General features: G+C 41.1%; 2 protein-coding genes across 2 annotated transcripts; one reads left to right on the forward strand and one right to left on the reverse strand.

Annotated features, from left to right (window-relative positions):
• Nucleotides 1-531: 531 nt before the first annotated feature.
• Nucleotides 532-2,663, forward strand: LOC138602200 (uncharacterized). The gene is made up of 2 exons (XM_069673626.1): nucleotides 532-639; nucleotides 1,132-2,663. Exon 2 carries the CDS (start codon nucleotides 1,139-1,141, stop codon nucleotides 2,570-2,572), a length of 1,434 nt encoding a protein of 477 aa, XP_069529727.1. The 5' UTR covers nucleotides 532-639; nucleotides 1,132-1,138; the 3' UTR covers nucleotides 2,573-2,663.
• A 6,513-nt stretch (nucleotides 2,664-9,176) lies between these two features.
• LOC138601970 (calsenilin-like) lies at nucleotides 9,177-17,519 on the reverse strand. The gene is made up of 8 exons (XM_069673317.1): nucleotides 16,543-17,519; nucleotides 14,868-14,992; nucleotides 11,876-11,945; nucleotides 11,503-11,573; nucleotides 10,192-10,299; nucleotides 10,015-10,119; nucleotides 9,824-9,886; nucleotides 9,177-9,731 (listed from the first exon to the last, which is right to left on the reverse strand). The coding sequence occupies exons 1-8, from the start codon at nucleotides 16,643-16,645 to the stop codon at nucleotides 9,684-9,686; spliced, it is 693 nt and encodes a 230-aa protein (XP_069529418.1). The 5' UTR covers nucleotides 16,646-17,519; the 3' UTR covers nucleotides 9,177-9,683.
• Nucleotides 17,520-20,776: the final 3,257 nt, after the last annotated feature.

The following is a 20,776-nucleotide window of genomic DNA, read 5'->3' on the forward strand; positions in this document are numbered from 1 at the left end:
CGGTTGATCGACATCATCCAATGACAGAGCTGCCTATTGGGCCTTCTGCGCAGCCCCAAAGGACCTGCAGTTCCAGGACCTGACGCGAGCTCAGAGCTGCTGAACTGCGAAGGCTTCGAATACGCACTTGTTTTATTCAACTGGATGTAACGGTTGGACGTCGGGAGCAAATGTGTTAATGATAATATTGTACATTTGTATACGTAATAAAATTATTTCATTACTTCAAAATGGCTACAGTAATTCACATAAACTCACAGTTTAGTGTTTTCTTTTTTTACACCAACACAGGTACCTGTTATGCAGTAAAATATAACTCGAGCTAGCTGAGATTACGTGAGCTTGTTTTAGTTGTTCATAAATAAATGGGATAGACATAATAAGTTGTATAATTCTTAGAGTTAAACACTTCTGAAAATATAATTATAAATATAACAGTCTGAGGTCACAGTAGAACGTCCCCGCCCCTGTTCCCGGTCGGGTACCTTATGTGCACCAAAACAGGCGCTCTCCATCTAGACGACACCACAACGACGAGGTAATATATCACCATAACGGTGCTGGGAGAGGGAGAGAGGATAACAACGCATTATTGTCGAATTATCATCGAAGCAAAGGGATATAAGGCGCAAATCAACGGTAAGATGAAATTCAGCTTTAATAAATTGTGATGTTATATAAGTGTTTGTGGGATGAAGCGACAAGAGTAAACAGACACATAATAGGATCAAGCGTTAGCGGTTGTGTTTAACGAAGAATGGTGCAATGATAGAACATCGCAGTTTTTAATTAAAACAGGTCTTTCATCGTGTGTTCATTGTAAACTCAAGCATTTGACTTTGTATAATTCATTATTATTAGATTAGCCAAATAATAGATGACGATGAGCTCCGCTTGTATTTCTTTGAAACTCATTTAGAATACCTTTTAAATGACTAAATACGAGTATTTGCTGCTCGTATATTGACCGTAGAAGCATATAAATGGTGAAACAGTCTCCATTGTTAATCGTGTTGCTCATTAAAAGAAAAGGTAACACGATGCAAATGCTTGTCATCCTATATAGAACAAGCTGGAAAATCCATGTTTGTGTTTATAACAATCATTATCTCAAATCTCTTTACTCTTTAGGGCCACGATGGGGAGGTTGTGTGAGTTTACGCTTGTGTCCCTCCTTATTATGCTTCTTCTGAACACTGAATCGACATGGGCTAAAAGAGGTGGCAGCAGTAGCAGCAGCAGCAGCAGCAGCAGTAGGAAAACATCATCCACCAGCAACAGGGGTGGGTCACAATCAAAACCATCCAGCTCTCAGCCTGGAAACCGAAACACCAATCCTTATCCAGGCGGTGGAAGTTATCCAGGAGCAGGCAACACTAATCCAGGAGGATACCCCAGACAAAACCCAGCAAGTTATCCAGGAGCTGGTAGTAACCCCAACCAGTATCCTGGTAGAGCCAATCCTGGAGGCTATCCAAACCAGAACCCTGCAGGAGGCTATCCACAAGCAGGTGGAAACCCAGCGGGGTATCCTAACCAAAACCCAGCGAGAGGGAATTATCCAAATCAGTATCCAGCTGCTGGCGGCGGCTATCCCAACCAATATCCAGGCAGAGCTGGTACCAACCAAGGAGGGTATCCTAACCAGAACCCAGCTGGAGGGGGGTACCCAGCTGGTGGAAGTTATCCCAACCAGTATCCAGCAAGGAATTATCCCAATCAGTATCCAGCAGCAGGTGGCTATCCTAACCAGTACCCAGGTGGTTACCCAGTCAGAGGGGGAAATACAGGACAGGGTTGGGGACAGGGTGGTGTGAATCCAGGTGGTTATGGGGGAGGTTATGGGGGTGGTTACGGAGGTGGTTACGGGGGTGGTTATGGAGGAGGATATGGGGGTGGTTACCCAAACTGGAACCCAAATAATAAGATCCTAAGTCCCCGCTTTGGTGGGGGAGGCTATGGATATGGCGGTCAAGGGATGGGAGGGTCCCCCTTCTCTCGTTCTGTACAGAATATGGGATACGTGCCCAAGTCTTCAGGTTTTGCCAAAAAAGCCATGTTGGCAGCAGGTGTCGGTGCCGTGGCTGGAATGGCCGTCGGATACGGACTCGGGCGCTTCCCTAGACCTCATTTCAATTTCCGCAACCCCGAAGAAGAGCAATACTACAACAACTACATGTACCGCCGTTATGGCACCCAATCCACAGACCAGAAAGACTATGGACGTGATTATGTCTACAAGATGCCGCCTCGGGCCGAGTCTTACGACAGCTTCATGGGTAAATGCATGAACAAGACTGGCACCGCTCCCTCTCCAAAAAGTCAGGCTGGAGGCAGCGAGGAGGATGACACCGTCAGCATTGAGGAGATTGGATACCCAGCCCTAGTCGAGCAAGTCAAGTCCCGGCGCTGTGTTGAGCAGTACATGGTGTACTCTGAGCGATTTCTGGAGGAACGGAAAGCTGAACAACAAGTCATGCCCCAGAACGGCAGCGGCTCTCCAATCCCCGGGGTGATGCAGCTCTTCTCTTCCCTCTGTGTGCTGCTGTCCAGCATGCTCCTTCTCCAATAAAACACTTAGCCTTCCTTTCCCGCCCACAAATGGATTTCTACTTCCCCCATTATATCTGCACGTCCTCGTAGTGCTACGGTATATTATCTCCATTGTAACAACTATTGCTGTACACTTGCAAGCTCTTATGATCAGTCAATCATTTGCTAAAGCTAGCAGAAGGTAACGAAATGTTAATGTATATAGGAAACAGTAACTAAAGGAGTCAAGTTTTAACATCAGTTTTGTGACGTACGAGCTGCACTAATATTTTACGTTCGTCTGTGCAAGAACTTATTTTGCATCTCATTTATTTTGCACTTTTTTACTTCACATCATGAAGCACTGAATGCGAGCAATTCAGGTTTTTAGTTTTTGTGACAATTTATTATATTACACAATTTAAAACGGAATGTAACACTAATAGATTTATGTACAAAAACATCCAACTAACAACATTACAACATCCATTCATCCTTTCCATGTGTACAGGACAATTCAACAGAATGATTTTTCAATTGACTACACACGCTTGATTCTGTTTGTCATTGTATTTTCAAGCATGTGAAAGCCAGGGTTCCACTATTTAATTGGGATGTTAAAGAACAGAGAGATGAGCCACATTAGGTTGGAGACAGGTCGTCAAATAGTGCAGTCTGGGACAGGGAACAACACGAGAGATAACTCCTCTTACAGAATAGTAAATGTGTTCACTCCGCGGTGTGGTTTTCTCATCATGATGATGGATCTGCGGTGTTATGTAACTGCCGTTTGAGATCATTTAGTGATCTCAACCCGAATGGCGGTTACATATTGCAAGATGATACCCTGAAGTCTTTGCATTACAAAATAAGTAAAGAATAACCCACTGGTTCTCAGGTACTCACACTTTGTTTATGTGTTGCTGAGCTGGCTGTAAAGTGCTACATCGCATGTAAGAGCCCTCGACATTAAAGGGGCGCCAGTGGACATGTCTTTATGAGCTACAAATGCCGTCATTAGTGGTGTTCTGGTGTCGCTTCCTCGCCTGCAGCTTTTTGAGAACAATAGGTACATTTGTTGACTTGACTACAAGACTTTAATCTTTAATTCTGGCATCTCATCACACACAGTCTCTCAGTGCCATTTCATACTATCTCTGAAACCACAGGCGCAGTCACCGGCTTCAGGGCGTCGACTCACTGCTGTAATGGCTGGTGATTTGTTCCGATACTTAATGCCAACACTGGATATTCTTGTCTAAATTCGTAGAGACTTTCCAGCCAGATGTTTTCCAGGTTTCAGCCGGTCAGTACAACTCTGGCTCTCTTCTCCTTCATGTAAATCGTCAAGCAGGAGGAGATAGCCGTAGGTTAGGTGTAGGTTGGCGAGTATGTGAATATAAGTTAGCTTTTCCTCGTCCTCCTCTGGCTGTCATGGTGTGTGTCTCTGCAGGAAAATCTTGCTCTCCTTCTCCTGTAAAGTCAGTTAAATGGATGTTTTCACTCCGAGTGGGTTGTGGCGTAGTGAACTTTATCTGTGTATACATATGTGTTGATTATTTTAAAATACCTGCCTGTTTTTTTGCCTGCTTTGATTTCTTTTCCTTGTAAAGAACCTTCTTATTACATTTCGGTACAAGTTCGCAGGCTAAATGAAGCAATTTTCAAGGGATATTCACCAGAGTAAAAATAGTTCAGTTTAAATAATACTACTGTTTTGATTGAACAGTGGTATATCTGGTAAACTCTACTGCGGTACTGTCTAAATACTTGCCTGTTGTGCAGTATATCTGGGAGTAGCTTTGCAGTGATGGTCCTACAATGTTTCTATAAAACCAGTCTCCCTTCACATTTCTATTTGATTCTCCTCCCACTCAATTCTTTTCCCATGCTGGTTTTTTCTTCTTCCTCTTTGTCGATTCATTCTGGTGAAATCTTTTAAATCGATTTGACATTAGATTTCGACATTTTGGTTCTATTTAGGCTGTAGGATATCTGTAAAGTGCACTTATTCCCCTTCAGGATGAGATCTTGTAGAGCTCACGTTGGGATGGACCGTCTGTGGGAATCTTCTGGTTTTTGGATCGTGAACACTTTGTCATCATCATATATGACCACTAATTTTGTTTGTCATGGATGTTTATGTGTTCAATAAAAAAATTAACGAAGGAGTGTCACATTTTCTTGTTCACAATATAACATAATCCAATATTTAGATAATAACATCGAAGCATATCATAAAAATGGTAGTAATTACATTGTTTCCCAGTCTGTGTACTGTACAGTGGTGCAATAATAAGGTTCTATTCTGGCCTATATATTAGATGCAACTCTAAACTTGTACTCTATTACATGTCAGAGCCAAATATTGTACTTTTTACTCCACTACTTTTTAGCTTCAATTTCAGTTACTTTCAAAATTACAATATATAGGTTTTTGAAGCTCATGATAAATTGACTTTTTATAGATGATTGGTTCTCCCAGGACAGCAAACATGACTCGTATATAATGATCTTACACAATGAATGCATTTGCTGTAGATTAAACCACCAGAAAAGCACAACATTTAACAAATACAGCACTAAAATGCAACATACACATAACTGCAGCATTAATTTTGATACTAAAAAGAATATATATAATAGTGCAACACTGACAGGAAACAGTTTTATCTGCTTAATGAGGACTTTTATTTTGGTAAACTAGAATAAAACTGGCTGATAATACTGATAAATGTTTATAATATATTATTACTTAAGTAAGATTTTGAATAAGGGCCTTTTTTTATTCTTATAGATCCATTTTTAACCAATAGATTTAATTTATTAATCGACAAAAGATAATTGTTAGTTGCAGCGCTATAGTCTAAACAGGCAATATTCCCCATAGGGAAGGTGGCATATAGCCAATCATGTTGATACGCAGCACAAGTTCCTCATTAATAAGTTATATTATCCCAGCGTCATTGGTCGAGAGGCGGGGTACTCCCTGTCAATCACAGGGCTTTTCTCATAAGCATTCTGCTCTTTGACTGTGGGAGGAAGCTGGAGCACCCAGAGGGAACCCACGCATGCACGGGGAGAACATGCAAACTCCACACAGAAAGGCCCAGTACGTTCGAAACGGGATTCGAACCAGGAACCTTCTAGATGCGAGGCAACAGGTCTACCCACTGTGCCACCATTGTTACTATCTGTAATAATGCTGAAATGATCTCATAAAATGTTAAAAATAATATAAAATGTGTTTTTATTGTAGGATGCATTCTCCACTGTGGTCACTAAAGCCTTCAAAAAAACATGATCTCATATCCAGTGAGTAATCTTATGATTTAAAAGATGAGGCCTGGACAAACATAAGCACCCAATATTTAATAATGAAGGACAGGGAGGATGATTCGTTCAAAGGAGCTTTTATTTCATTAGATTTGGTGAATAAATGCAATCAGAGATCGGATGTCATGTTACATGTCTCTGATCCAGGCTGCAACAAGAAAAGACACCACATGTCCCAGTGTGAGAAACACTGGAGCTGGGGCCGCCGCGTTCACAAAGCCTCTCCACAGAGACTGGTTTTGATACATTTGCTGTTGCTCATAGTACAGCCGTTGATCTTGCTCAGAGGAGGATGTCTTATGGCCCTTATGACTCCCAGATCCATGTTTGGGTTTCCCAAACAGCCCCAGCCCGTACCCGGTGCCCGTGCCACCCAGCACCCCGGCCGCTGCTGCGGCCCCGGCCCACTTCAGGCCCTGCTTGGGGAGGCCTTGGCTCTGAGACGGAGGCCCTTTGTTGCCTGAGCCTTTTCCTCGACCTTTGAAGATGCCTCCACGTTTGCTGTTTACCGGGCACAGAGCGGCCGTGAGCAACAGACAAACCCAGAGGGAGAGGAGCTTCTGGTGGCCAATCATTTCTGCAGATCTGATCCTGCAAAAAAAAAAAGATCTGTGTGCTCTATTTTTTTTAACTGTAGCTGTTTTTATCTGAGAGACAAAGACAGAGGAGGCTGTGAGGTCTGTTGGCTATCGTTCAAACCGGCATTAAAGCTTTTGATTTTGCTCACTGAACATTCAAAGTCACCTGATCACTGGCACCAGAACAACAGCCATCCAGAACCTTCCACCTGCTCTGTCAACACATAGCTGCATGGGCATTATGTGTGGGATGCATATTTCTCTCTTGCACAACACACTCGCTTATATCAGTACATTTCCACCTGTTTCAATCACAGATGTAGTATAGAACGTATCTAAATATATGTATTATTGCATGGACATGATTAATATATCTTAAATCACAGGGTTTTTTTTTTTTTACAATTAATGACAAAAAATAAGAAACATTAAACAATATTAGTCAAACCTTTTTACCTTTCTGGTGGGTCACATAAGAGGTCGTGATGCTGGAGCTGCAGTCCTTCTTCAAACCACAACCCTTACATCACAATCATTCCCACACCAACGACATCCACTCCACGCAGCCCCTCCCCAAAACACAATCCCCGCTCTGCTATTGGCTCTTATCGATAATACAGTACAGGTTGAATGATTTTAGCTGATGGAGACATTTCACATACAGTTGTGACACACACAGTTTGCTCCCATTATTCAACAGATGTAAAGGCCTGGAGCAGCTCTACCTGTATGTTTAGTCATGTAGAGTTTATATTAGGTCAATGCTGAAATGGTTTCAATCCTCAGTAGTGTTTTTTTTTCTTATCTTTTAGAGCATTATTAACCTCAACTGGCCCCCAATAGAGTTATCATAAAAGTGCATCATTAATTCAGCTTTAACAGTCTTTTTTCATCCTAATATGTACAATTACAACCATGTGATTAGGCCCAACTTCAGCGTGGATAAACTGGCTTTTTTGGCTTTCTGGTCCTAAAAAAACTCTACCACCAAAATCTGCCTAAGAAGCAGCAACTATTACAGTTGCTATCTCAATTCTGAACTTGAAAAAAACATTTTTAGTAGCTCTTCAGGCAGCCGATGAGTGAGGCACCACGAATCATGTGACATCCAGAACTTCAGATGAATGGGCCGTTATATACTGCCTGGCCCAAAAAAAAAAAAAGTCACACACTCTAACGTTTAGTTGGATCGCCTTCAGCTTTGATTACAGCACACATTCTTAAGACTGGTTTTCTTAAGGTTACAGCTGTTTAGTCCAAATCCCTTGAGTTCTCTTCACATTGTGCAAGTGGAAATGCTCTTACTTTCACTATTAAACACAGGCGTGAGTTCTACTGTTGATTTTTTACCATTTGTTTTCACCAAACGTTTAAGTGATTGCCGATCACGATCATTCAAGATGTTAATCCGACCACATTCCTCGAGAACGACGGTTCACCACTATCCTTCCAGGTTTTAATAATGCGTTGGACTGTTCTTAACCCAGTTTTAGTAGTTTCAGCATCTCCTTAGTTGTTTTCTTTGCCTGATGAAGGCCAACAACATAACTTGTTGCCAGCTGAAACACATTTATCACTGCAGTCCTTTTCCAATGTGCTTAGTTAAATCCAGGCGGTGTACATGTTTGTGTGGATCATATTGATTCTTCAGTGTCCTTGTATCTATGATGAAAAGCAATTCATCCACATTTTGTGCCCCAACATGTTGAAGATATGTGGTCCATAGGAATATCACTATGAGATACAAAGGAGATATTCAGCACTCAGAACAAAAGTACAGAAAATTTACTGGAACAGACAGAAAAAGGAGAATAACATGAGCTAAACCAGTTACAGATGACCTTTTTGACTTAAGAAATACCAAGACTGTGATGCTACACAGTGAGTGAGACAGCTGACGGATGTGGAACAAGAAGGACGATTGTTAGAGAAGGATGAAATTGCTAAAAAATATGGGGAAATGTCTTTAGGGGAATCATAGAACTTTATATTTGTGCTTTTTATCACGATGGCGTGATGTAGAAGACACTTTGAGGGTCCAGCATGGACAATTGTCAGCCTGTTCAGTATGACTTGCACAATAGCTCAATACATGCAGTTTTCCATTTAACCAGAAGCATTTCGTAAGATGTTTTTTTATGCAACTTCAAATACCACACATCAAACAACACGTTCGATTACATTATTTTCTTAATATTAACATTTCTATGGAGTTTTTTCTGTATTTTATTTTGAAAGAGGACATCCCATTGTGTTCACTGATGTGTGTTGTCCAAGAGAAAACTGGTCTAAGGTAAAATCCATCCATCCATTATCCATACCGCTTATCCTGTTCAGGGTTGCAGGAGGCTATCCCAGCTGTCATTGGGCGAGAGGCGGGGCTACACCCTGGACTGATCGCCTGTCAATCATAGGGCTGACACATAGAGACAAACAACCTTTAACGTTCACACCTACGACAGATTTGGAGTCACCAATGAACCCAACGAGCATGTCTTTGGACTGTGGGAAGAAGCCGGAGGGAACCCACGCATGCATTGGGAGAACATGCAAACTCCACACAGAAAGGCCCACTTCATCGGAACCGGGATTCAATCCAGGAACCTTCTAGCTGTGAGGCGACAGTTCTAACCTTTAAATAATAATTTATTCTTCACTTCAAATATATATTTTCTTCATGAGGACATGATGATACAGGAAAGAAGACACTGGAGTCATCAGTACGTGAAGGTTTGTATTTATTTCATTAAGTTCGGGGTCAACATGACAATGACTTGGTCTCACATTTACACAAAAATCTGAAGAACTTAGAAACATCATTATTTTTTACAGTATTATACATTTACAAAGTATTGTACTCATTCGCCCGACATGTCAACAATGAACCCTTCTTTGTGTTCAGAGTGGTTTGCATCACATGCTTTTAAATGTTGCTCAAGCACTCATGCTCGTCCTGCAACCATGACGTCTTTATTTCACATTTCCTTCAGGTGCAAAAACAAAACTAAGACTGTCATGCAAAGAAACATTTCTTCTTCAGGTGATTCGGTGAACTCTGCACATCTCTCTGCATAGAACAGCTGGAACAAAAGTGGTCGCCAGTTTGTATTTTAATGTGTCAAATGTGTTGCATGACCCAGATTTTCCTCACAAGGATGAATAAAGTTATTTCAGGCCGGGACGCCTGCAGCTGGAAGCACTGTGCAGCATTAGGGACACGCGTCCATTTGCAGGAAACTAGATGACGTTTTCAAAGAGCTGCATGGAAGCCATTATGTTTTCATCCTGTGGACAGACGAAAACAAGACAAAGTGTGATTTTTGAGCACAAAGATGCATGAAAGATACGTGTATATATCGGTTTAAAGATGGGTTTACCTTTTGGCAGGTTTCTATGAATTCATCGATAGTCACCACTCCGTCCCTGTTCCGATCCATCTTCTGAAATATGTCAGACATGCAAAGTACAGACTTGTGATTGTACACATTTATATTAAATGTTCTTTTCTTTTCTATAATGAGGTTCTAACAGTTCAAAATGATCTAAATGTAATGGACTAAGCTGATACCTGGAAGAATCTGTCCACATGCTCAGAGGGGGAATCCTCTCGTACGCTGGGTAATGTATACCTCCCCATCATGTCATAAATGGACGTCATTATTGCCATCATTTCCTGCAGGAAACCACACAGACACATAAGCACGCTGCAGCAGTTCTTTGTATACTTTTAAGTGAGAATGGGTACCTCTTTGGTAACGTAGCCATCTTTGTTGATGTCATACAGGTTGAACGCCCATCGCAGTTTCTCTGTAACGGAGCCTCTGAGCAGCACGGACAATCCTATCACAAAGTCCTGCAAATAGAAGAAATGTTATTATTAGCTTTCTTTAAGGGGGGGGGGGGTATGCTAATTTCAAGCTTCATATGTCACTCTGACATATGAAGCCTGTGGAGTAGCTCAGCATAATTTACAGTTAAAAGAAAGTCCTAATTTTTCTTACACTGGGGTGCTCTGTGCAGGCCCTCATACAGCCTCTGCCCGAAACGACTCAGTCAGCTCTGTCCCTTTAAGAAACCCCGCCCCTACAAGCCCACTTTCTTCTGATTGGCCAGCTCTCTGAAGCCTGCCGAGGGGCAGAACTCAGTGTTTGAGGCAGGCCTCTTACCCTGTAGCAGTGTTACAGAGTTGTCGGTAAAGACTAAACTGCACTGTTGGATTTGAAATGAATGTCTGGAGCTCTTGTCCTTTGGAAAAGTGAACACTGATGTCTTTCCTCCACAGACAAAGAAACACTTTCTCCAACACGCAGACTGAGCTGCTGGGTGGGCGTGTCCTTGAACTGTGCCAGGGGCAGGAAGTTCGGCTGAGTCTCGGGCAGATATAGAGTTCCTCCACTTTGTGACATCACAAAAAAGCGTTCACAGCAGTCTGTGGCTGTGTCCGAAACCGCATACTAACGTACTGCCTACTACATGCTCAAACAGTATGTACTGCATACTGCCTACTAACCTGACTATTAGGAGGCCATTGCCATCATACTCAGAGCCGTCTTCTCCGTATCACGTGAATTAATCATTTGTCCGGTCTGATCTCCGGTCCATCTCCGCCATAGTAGAAGCTGAATAGCCGCAATGCATTTTGGGGCGGTTGAGTACAACCAGTGAGCTCCCGTCTCATACTCAAATATCCGAGCCGATCTAGTATACATCCGGGCATTTCTCGCATACACAAAATTGCATACTATGAGATGGGAACGCACGACATACTCAATTTGACGTCACGGTTCGTATGATTAGTATGATAGTATGCGGTTTCGGACATGCCCTGAGACTTTTTTAGCAGGGTATTACTCCAACATACATTCACCTACAGACTTGAAACTTCACCCACGTTTAGTCTGGACATCCAACATTGTAACATTATATATATGTCTTAAAATGTGAAACAGCAAAATACCCCCTCTTTACATATAAAACAGTTCTGTCAAACTAACCCCCTGCCACCTATGTTAAAGGAATGCAGAACAGAAGATGTCAACAAATGTGCCAAACTCACCTCAAACCGGATGGAGCCACTCCTGTCGATGTCAAAAGCGTTGAACAAGAAATGTGCGTACGTGGTTGCATCTGAGAACAAATAAGGAAGACGCAGGGAAGAAACATTAACACAAACTGGCCTGGTTTGATTGCAGTATTTATTTTAGACAGAGAGTCATGATTGTCTTGCAAATATTATCACATTTTTCATATTAAGAAGCTCAAATTAACCAGTTTATGATTAACTAATATATCACTTTTGGAGGGGATTAACTGCATTATTTCAATTATTAAGACATTTTGAATTTTACATGTGAAATCGAGCTTACTATTCCAAATAGATTTTCGAAGACAGCCATGACTCTCATAAAAGCATGAGTAACATACGGTACCTCCCTGAGGGAAGAACTGTGAGTAAATAGTCTTGAAAGTTTCCTCGTCCACAAGCCCACTGGGACATTCCTGTTGAGAGAAAAAACACTTATAAGACGGTGTTATCATAACACGTTCAGCAGGTAACACACAGGTAGATGTTCTGTACAATTCACATCTGTCATATTGATATAAGAAATATAATCCTGTGTTTATGATACAAAAGAACACATTAATGATGATCAATCACAAGTTTAGACTATTTTTTTGGCCTTTTTTTAAAGTAAAAAAATATAAAAAATGGTCTCCTCTTTTAAAATATCCCTCCTCTTCTGTCTTATGAACCCATTTTCTGCTTAATAACAGAACTTTAAAGTTAGTGTTATATTCTGTCACTTTTATCATGCTGCACAGATACAGTCCCTTAGTGCAGTGCAGGAATACAGCCACCAGGGGGCAACATAAGCAGCACATCTAAAAGCTTTACTAACTCTAGAGGGGAAATCTTGACTCAGGGCTTTTGTTCTGTTTATTATGAATCCCCACTGTGCAGTAACCCCTCAGTAGTGCTGTGGTACATGTCACAATTTCTTACATGCCTTTTTGGTAAAAAAACTGGAATAGGTAAAGCCACATAACAGAGCGGTCAGCCACCAAGAGCAGCAGGAACATTTCTAATGCCACATGCCAAAATGATGAGTCACATGCTGTATTTTCATCCTCCAGGCTTAAAGAGCTGCCAGTTTGTTGTATAACATAATTAAATGCACCCGTTGTTTTCTTGCTTTGATGAGTCAAAATCTCCTCAGTATAAAGTTTGGTTATTTGAAGGTTCCATGTGAGGATTTTATTACTGTTTTGTTTACACTTTCTCCCCACCGCTCATTATGAGTATCGCTATGGTCACAGAAACCTCATAAAACACCAGCAAGCTTTTTTACATCAGCATGCGGCCTTCTTCTTCTTCTCCCCTTTAATGGCACTTTGCAACCTCTAATGGCACATTACAGTCACTAACTGTCGATATGCATTTACCGCATCTGCAGTTGGCAAAAATTATGCATCACGTTAGTCCTGTGGTCGTGCATGTGCATCCTGGTGCATGTGATGCACAACACAAAGATTTACAAACAAAACAGGCAGGCTGCTTATTACAGCTCAGCAAAAGTGCATACGGTACAGTAACTTTAATGAGGGAAAATCAAACAACAGATTTTTTTCTTTTAAATTGTTTGGCTAATTGAGTCTATCTGCAATTTTAACTTTACTTTCAGGCCAAAAAGAAGTGGACATCTCTGCCTTTTTTGTGTTTTTCACAGTTTGACATAGACCCCTTGTTTCTAATCAGGGTCAGTCTTAATATTTCATCATAAAATTATGTTTTCCTTTTTAGTCAAGACCTCCCAACGAAGTCAATCAAATCTGTAGCTAACTTGGAAGTGCCAAAAACTGCAGTTCCTGGAGTGGCCACTTGAGGCTGGCTCCAAACGTGAGTCAATCCCCATAAGGTCCCAACTTTACAGCAGTAATAAACATGTTTACAGCCTAGTAGAAAAAGTGATTTTGGTCTTTATAGATAATAACATTAATGAAAACTGTACAGGGGTTGAATTTTAATATAACACATGTTGAAATTATATTATGTCTAAAAATTATTCTCAATTAGGGGTGTGGTTGCTTTGAGTGTCAGATGGATGCTGCTGGCTGTTAGATACATAAACTGTATAAAAAGATGGACGACATGAGAGCTCCCTAAAAGTGAAGCCAAAACATCTCTATCGCCCCCTACTGACTGGCTGCAGTATAAGTCATAAAGCCCGCCTCCTCCATGTTAACAAATGGGACATGAGTCAAACTATAAAATCACAATACACGTCAATTGCATTTTTCTCAAACATGGTTTCTGTCATTATAGTTAGTTATCATAGTGCTGATTTATGTCCATGTGTTCATTTTTCTGACCAGTTCTTTTTTAATTAGTTATTTGATGCTTTAAAAAGGATGATTGACAGCTCTGTTACCAAATACGGCTCCTGCAGCCGATCTGTTCATGATTAGCAGAGTGGAGGAGGAACGGTGAGAGGAGACGTAACTAAAAACAATCATTGAAGTTTCTGTGAAAGTCTGCTTCAGACCAACACAAGAAGCTGTTCTACTGTTAAAACACGCCGACGTGCAGAATCCTTGCCGTATTTTTCGGTAAGTTAAGTGTGTGTTTTGGTTAGCGGAAGTGGCTATGGCGGCTCCACCTGCCGATCTCTACTGCGCAGACTCTGGCTCCAAATGACATCACCATCGCAAGATGGCTGCGCCTGCCTCAGGGGCTATTTTGGCTTCAATTTTGTACAATTAGAGCAGATGGAGACGTGTCGGCCATCTTTATATACAGTCATTGGTCCTACATTAACTTATTCGCTAAGTTCCACAAGCTATGTTAGCTTTTTGGCATCAGTGGAAACAACACAAAGCTGAAGATACACAATATAGTAAAAATAGAGTTGAAAAAATCCTGACAACAACATTTCTACTAAATAAAAATTGACTTCCTCTTTTCTTTGCTTTCCTCCGCATTATAAGACATTTGTATGGTACCACTCTGTTTTGTAGTGATTGGTATTTATCTTTCAAAGTGAATTCTAAACATAGGAAAAAACTGTAGGTTAATGCAGTTAAAGAACATAAAGCAGTGTACATGGTTAAGGTAATTTCATGTTATTCTGACATGTGTGAATGCACACTTGTACTTCATGCCTATCAAGTCCAAAATATGTGAAGAATGGAAAGCCACTGTTCTCACACAACCTTAATTCGCAAACAAATCTTGTTGCAATAAACTGGTGAGAGATGTTGTTTTGGCAGTGTAGCATATCTTTAGTTTAATGAATTGTAAATTGCATCCACAATTTGGCTCTATTTGTGCTCAACGATGCTTCAGTCTCAACTTCATCCCTAAGCCAACATTACTATCATTACATTTTAACAGATAGCTGCTGAGGCGATGGCATTCCCTACGTTTTTGAAGCCTCTGTACAGCGACTGCAGCTCCTTCCTAGTGAACTGAGTCTGGGCTTGGAGCTGGTCGAGGCCCTCGGGCTGGTGACGCACCATGGAGAGCTCGAGGTCGCCGTCAGCACTGTCTGTCAACAGAGAAAACAGGGGAGGGGGTGGGAAAGAGGGGGAGGGAGGAGAAAGCGGTAAAAGAAGAAAGACAGGAAAAAGGACGGCAGGAAGGAAGGGGGAGGAGTTGAAAATACTACAAAATAAAAGTAGATGGGAGGCAGAAAATTAAAATTACTGCACACAACTTAAATGCTCACCATCTTTAATAAACAAAATATACATTTGTAAAGAAAAATGGAGGGGTAAAGAAGGAAGGGTGAGACAAGGAGAGGGGTGGGAGATAAAAGATTGTAAGAGTACATTATTGAATAAAACTAAAAGAAGATGAGGTAAAGGCTAAGATGTGGACAAATTTAGAGGAAGAGGGACCTTTATGTTGAGAAAGAGTTTCGAGAAGATTTGGTTGATTAGAGAAAACAGTATACATAACAGTTTAAGTCATGGGTAAGAGACCTTGGAGACTTTGGCTGTGTCCAAAATGACTCCCTCATTCACTAAGTATCTGTCAACTAATTTAAGAAACATTTAAGAAAGAAAAACAGAAAGAAAAACATGGTGGACATTTTTAAAGGTCACAAATAAACATACAGCATACATTAAAATGAGGCTTTAATAACTTAAATTTAAACCTTTGTTATAATACAACAAAGCATAAATAGGATGTGGTTTTAGACACAGCCTCTGATGTCATAAACTCACAGGTGTCACTAATTAACATTGATGAAGCTGCATTCAGGTGCACCAGTGAGCTAAACTCATTGCAGCCCTAATTAACCTGATTAGCAGCACCTGTGATTGTCAAGCTCACATGTCCGTAGTGGTATTGTGCTGTTACTATCAGCCAGAGGGACAAAACTCACACGTTTATCTTCATAAAAACATGAGGGAGAAGAAGTTTACAGACACAACAGGAAAGAAATGAAACCAAGTAAGAATTTGCAGAGGAACACAACCGTACTCACCATCTGTGCACGAACAAAACAAGATGGGATGTTGAAAAAAGAGCGGACCAGGAAGTGGGTGAAGGTGAGGTGATGAAGAAATGAGAAGGGAAGAAAAAAAGTGTTAAAATATTTGGCTTAATATTGTTATGTTTTAAGAAAAACAGGGAGAACACTTTTAAAGGGTTGATTCACATTTTTAAGTCTGTCTTTAAAACATTATTGACATGAAAACGGGCTTAGATCTTTTCAAAGTAAAAGTCTTTTAAAACGATATTCCCGATATGTGTCACAAAATCTTTTGGCCCAGTGTGTGTCACAGGAAACACAATAAGGATATTTTGTTCATTAAAGTTTTAATAAAAAGAATCACTTCAACTACGAACAGAAGGAACGGTTACAGCGACCCAAATCTCTTTCTATGTTCATATGTGACTGCTGCTTAAATAGTTATAAGAAGACTTGAAAAATGTGAACCCATCCTTTAATATTTTACGGTGCAAAGTTACATTTTATTAGTACAATAAGAATCAATTGGCACGATTACTGTCTTACACAGCTACACAGGACAATTTTTCAAAATAAAACACCTTGATTTAATCCCAATGTTGCTCTGTATGTCTTACCTTCCAGTGATAAGGGCTCCCAAATCCCAAACTGTTTGAGCACGACCACAAACAGAGCAATAACAACAGCAATGGCAATTACCTCCATGCCATCCAGTCCCATTGTTGCCTTGCATTAGATATCGCCTGTTTAAAAGCCCCTTTAAAAACTTACTAAATTCTTTGATGTAAGTGATACTGAATCATCTGCTGCCAATCATCTCCATCCATCTCCTTCTTATCAGTATTTTAGTTCAGGCATCAGCGCTAATATTCACTTAGATGAAACCTCTGGCTGAAACCACTGACCAGTTGGGGGAAAAAAAGCTAATAGATTGACTTCCGAGCATCGTCCTTCACGCAAACAGGCTCGCGGTCCATCATGTGCTCCTGCAAAAAATATCAAATTCAAAGAGTTTTAATCTCCCAAAATGATCCAAAGCTAGTTCCACTTGCAAAACATCCATCTCTGTTTCTATCTGCTGGGGGTCTGTCCCGCAACTCCATCAACTCAGGGGCTCCACCCCCCGCACACTCCATCTCCTCTCACTCCAACCTGAGCTGTGTGTGTGCGTGCGTCTGCGTATATGTGTGTGTTTGAGGTTATTACCGAAGGAATTTCTTTACTAATAGTCTCTGATTGACAGGCCACGCTGTCTTTTATTTGCGCAGTCATTTCAAGGATGTAAAGCTGTAAAACCAGGCATTGATCCACGCTTGCTGATGGCTGGGATATGAACAGCACTTAGGATGGAGGAGCCTGCCCTGCCCTGTGTGGCGCTGCTTGTGTCTACCGGGTCGTTCAGCCATGCACGCGGTCAATAACTCAGAGGGATTCACTCCAGGCTGGAAAACACTGTGACTTGTGACTGTAAAACCGGTGCTTTGTTTAAGGCATTGTAGTTAAGAATAGTCGAGTTAAAGTAGTGTTCTACGAATGTGACCTTCACACCTCAGAGGTCAAACTGTACCTTGTTTAAAAACTCCAAGTGACAGTGAGTTTTGAACGTCTAAGTCAGTCTTTGTAGTATTATGTTGTGTAGTAAGTCAATGAGAGTAAAGAAGTACATGACTTTAGTTCACAACTGATGACTCTGCAAAACATAATGGACTTAAAGCCAGATAGACGGGTGGAGTGCAAATCAATTGTTGAGAGTTAAAATACTGGTCTTAAAAGAGGCAGAGAAAGTGGGCCAGAAATGCATTTCACTACCCAGGGAGGGTTTATGTAAATGGCCTCACCCTTAATGTCTGAATGTCTCAATCAGCTACTGAAATAACAAACTGGGATAGACCCATTACAAAAATACTAAAGATATTCTAAATGACTGCAGTGCACTTTAACAGCAGAGTTAGGGTATAATAATGTACGTCTTAAATTGTTAACAGGAATTGTTCAGTCTTAGTGCCATTCGTTCCTTATTGCTTCCTCTTCCTCAAAATGTGTCAGCCAATGAAATAAGTCACTAATCCAAAGTCATAGCATTAACATGTTTTGTGTGTTTGGGGGTGCTGCCCTACAGTTCAACCTGTAAGTTTAGCTGAGCACCCAGTTCACGCACCTGTCTTGCATTTAAGCAATATCACACGAGAGGGAGTGCTGTTATACCGAATATCAGCACGGCTATTATTCAGTCAGGAAAATAACAGATGTGCTGATATTCAGTAAACAGCACAACCTCCAGTGTAACATTGCTTTTATACAACAGTTCTAGATTATTATTTTTTGTTTATTTAACTATTCATTTCCAAGACTCTTGCTACTATGTCTGTTTGTACACGTTGACACAGACCAGCTGCTTTGTATTGTTGTTTCCATTTATCATGCCGCCAGAGAAATAAGAGTCTATCATTATTCTAGATGCAGAATGTGTGATGAAACATTAATTGAGGGTGTTCAGAACACCTTAAGAAGAGTGATACGTATCTAAATGACCAGTGCTGTTATATTCTATATCTCGTCCAATCAAATCACTTTGTCTGAACTAACTGTTGTATAACCTTTAAAAATAACATTGTGCTTTATATGAGACTGCAGAGTGTCAACTGTGACATCCGAGTTGATAAATAGTGTAAGAAAAGGGAGCGACTGATCCTCCTTTGCATACAAATGTGTATTTTGGCAGTATTATGATGCGTGTGTTATTGCTACCTCAGCAGACAGACACACACTCAGCCATTACACCAACATGCAAGATGCATGAGCTCATGTGGGAACTGGCCCACCATAAAAATAATGCAGCATTATACTGTTTAATGCACCTTAAGTGCTGATCTATCCCTGTTCTTCTATTAAATACAGACGAGAGCGAGGTGGTTCAAGCAAGCAGAGATGCAGACAGTGCAGCCCTCAGTCTTACCGTCAGGTTTTAATGCTGCAGTGAGAGGCACATTACAGCTCAGAGGCCGAGACCATTAATCACGAACTGTCACAGAAGCTTTCATCAAACAGTTAAACACCCTTAACTTTGCTCTCTGTCAGGCCTTCTCTCTGTGCACTCTTTCAGATCTTTCCTTGAATATGAGGCTTTTATTTTCTTGAAAGAAATAACACTTTTTGGAGAGGCTGAACATAACACTGAACCTGCATTAAGCAAAGCAAGCGATTGGATTTCCCCTGACGTTTCATACGTTTGTTGGGGTTTCCCCAAACTCTGAATGGCTGTTGTTAACACTTATTAAATCCATCCATTATCTATATCGCTTATCCTGTTCAGGGTCGTGGGGAGCTGGAGCCTATCCCAGCTGTCATCAATTTAGAGTCAACAATGAACCTAACGAGCATGTATTTGAACCGTGGAAGCAAGAGTACCCAGAGGGAAACCCACGCATGCACGGGGAGAACATGCAAACTCCACACAGCAATGCCGCCTGTGTCTGAACGGGGAATCGAACCAGCAACCGTGTTGCTGCACCACCGTGCAGCCCCACTTATTACATTAACATTTTTCAACTCGAAGGGCATGACGGGCATTCTTAATACCATATTTACATCATCACTAGGCAACCCTCCGATGGGCCTACCTCTGGTTTGAACTGCTTATGTGATTTGACAGAAAACATTGATGTTTTCATTCTACAGCTGCGTCCCAATCCAGGGGCTGCATCCTTCGACGGTCGTTTTTGAAGGCCGATTGCGTCACAGCGGCGCGTCGAAGGCTGTCCCAATTCGAAGGCTTCTTCAGATGCATCCGACAAATGTGCCCTCCTTTTCCTGGGCCACAAAGGATCCATCGGGTACATCCTCTCTGGCCCAACGTATCCAAGATGGCGGACTCTTAAACGGCTGAGGAATAGCTAGCAACACAAATGTTAAAAAAAACAAAAGGGGCCTTGAAACAAATTATCTTTAAAATAATAGGTTCAGTTAGTTACGATAGCTAGTTAGCCTGCTAGCTACCTGTTGCTAGGAGACAGGAGCCACATTTGGTGACGCAAGGGTAAGGGCGGGAACAGACCGTCTCATTTCAGTGCGGTCTTAGCGTTGTACGCAGGCTACGAATGCCTCATCCTCCTTTAAAGGACGCAGCCCCCGAATTGAGACACAGCTTTGCTATCACTACTTATCAAGAAGAAGAATGTGCAGGAAGCCCAGCAGTTACACGCAAACATACTACACGCTTTAAATATTTGTGCAAGATAATCTCACAATTTTTAAATTATAAAAGGACTGCCCCTTTAAGACTGAGGGCATCCATTAAAAAAAGGATTTGTCACTTTTTGAGGAGTATTGTAAAAGACATCAGTGGGTTTTTAAGTGCTTTATTCACTATTTAATGAGAGAGAATGACGTTTTAAGTGTCTCCTCTGTACGTCTTAATACCATTGCTTTCAGATCTTACACAACATGACAACATTTCTTTTGTAACTGTGCCACTTCCAGCACTATATGTGCATTAATGAGAGTGAGAGCAGGCCGAGGGTGTTAGTTAGGGTTCCAGGAGACACTGAGGGTGCTGTCATCTCTACAGGCCAGTAGGTGGCGATCAAGTTGTTATAAAGTAGAGGAGATATATGCATAAAGCTCCACATATATTTTCAGATACAACTAGCACTCCCGATGAATTAAAATGACATTAATAATGATGTATCTGAGTTTGTAGGATGCTGTGCTGATACAGTCCAGCTGTGGATAAGATTAAAGGCCTCATTAATACAAGATCAAAATCTTACTGATGTAGAATTAAAGATGGAAAACATTAAACTTGTTCTACAGGCAAAACACTTAAAGGTGATGTCAGCCATCACAGCATTT

The sequence above is a fragment of the Semicossyphus pulcher genome, unplaced genomic scaffold (genome assembly GCF_022749685.1).
Source record: "Semicossyphus pulcher isolate SPU_LCO1_2020_fin unplaced genomic scaffold, fSemPul1.0.p SCAF_22, whole genome shotgun sequence".
NCBI lineage: Eukaryota > Metazoa > Chordata > Actinopteri > Labriformes > Labridae > Semicossyphus > Semicossyphus pulcher.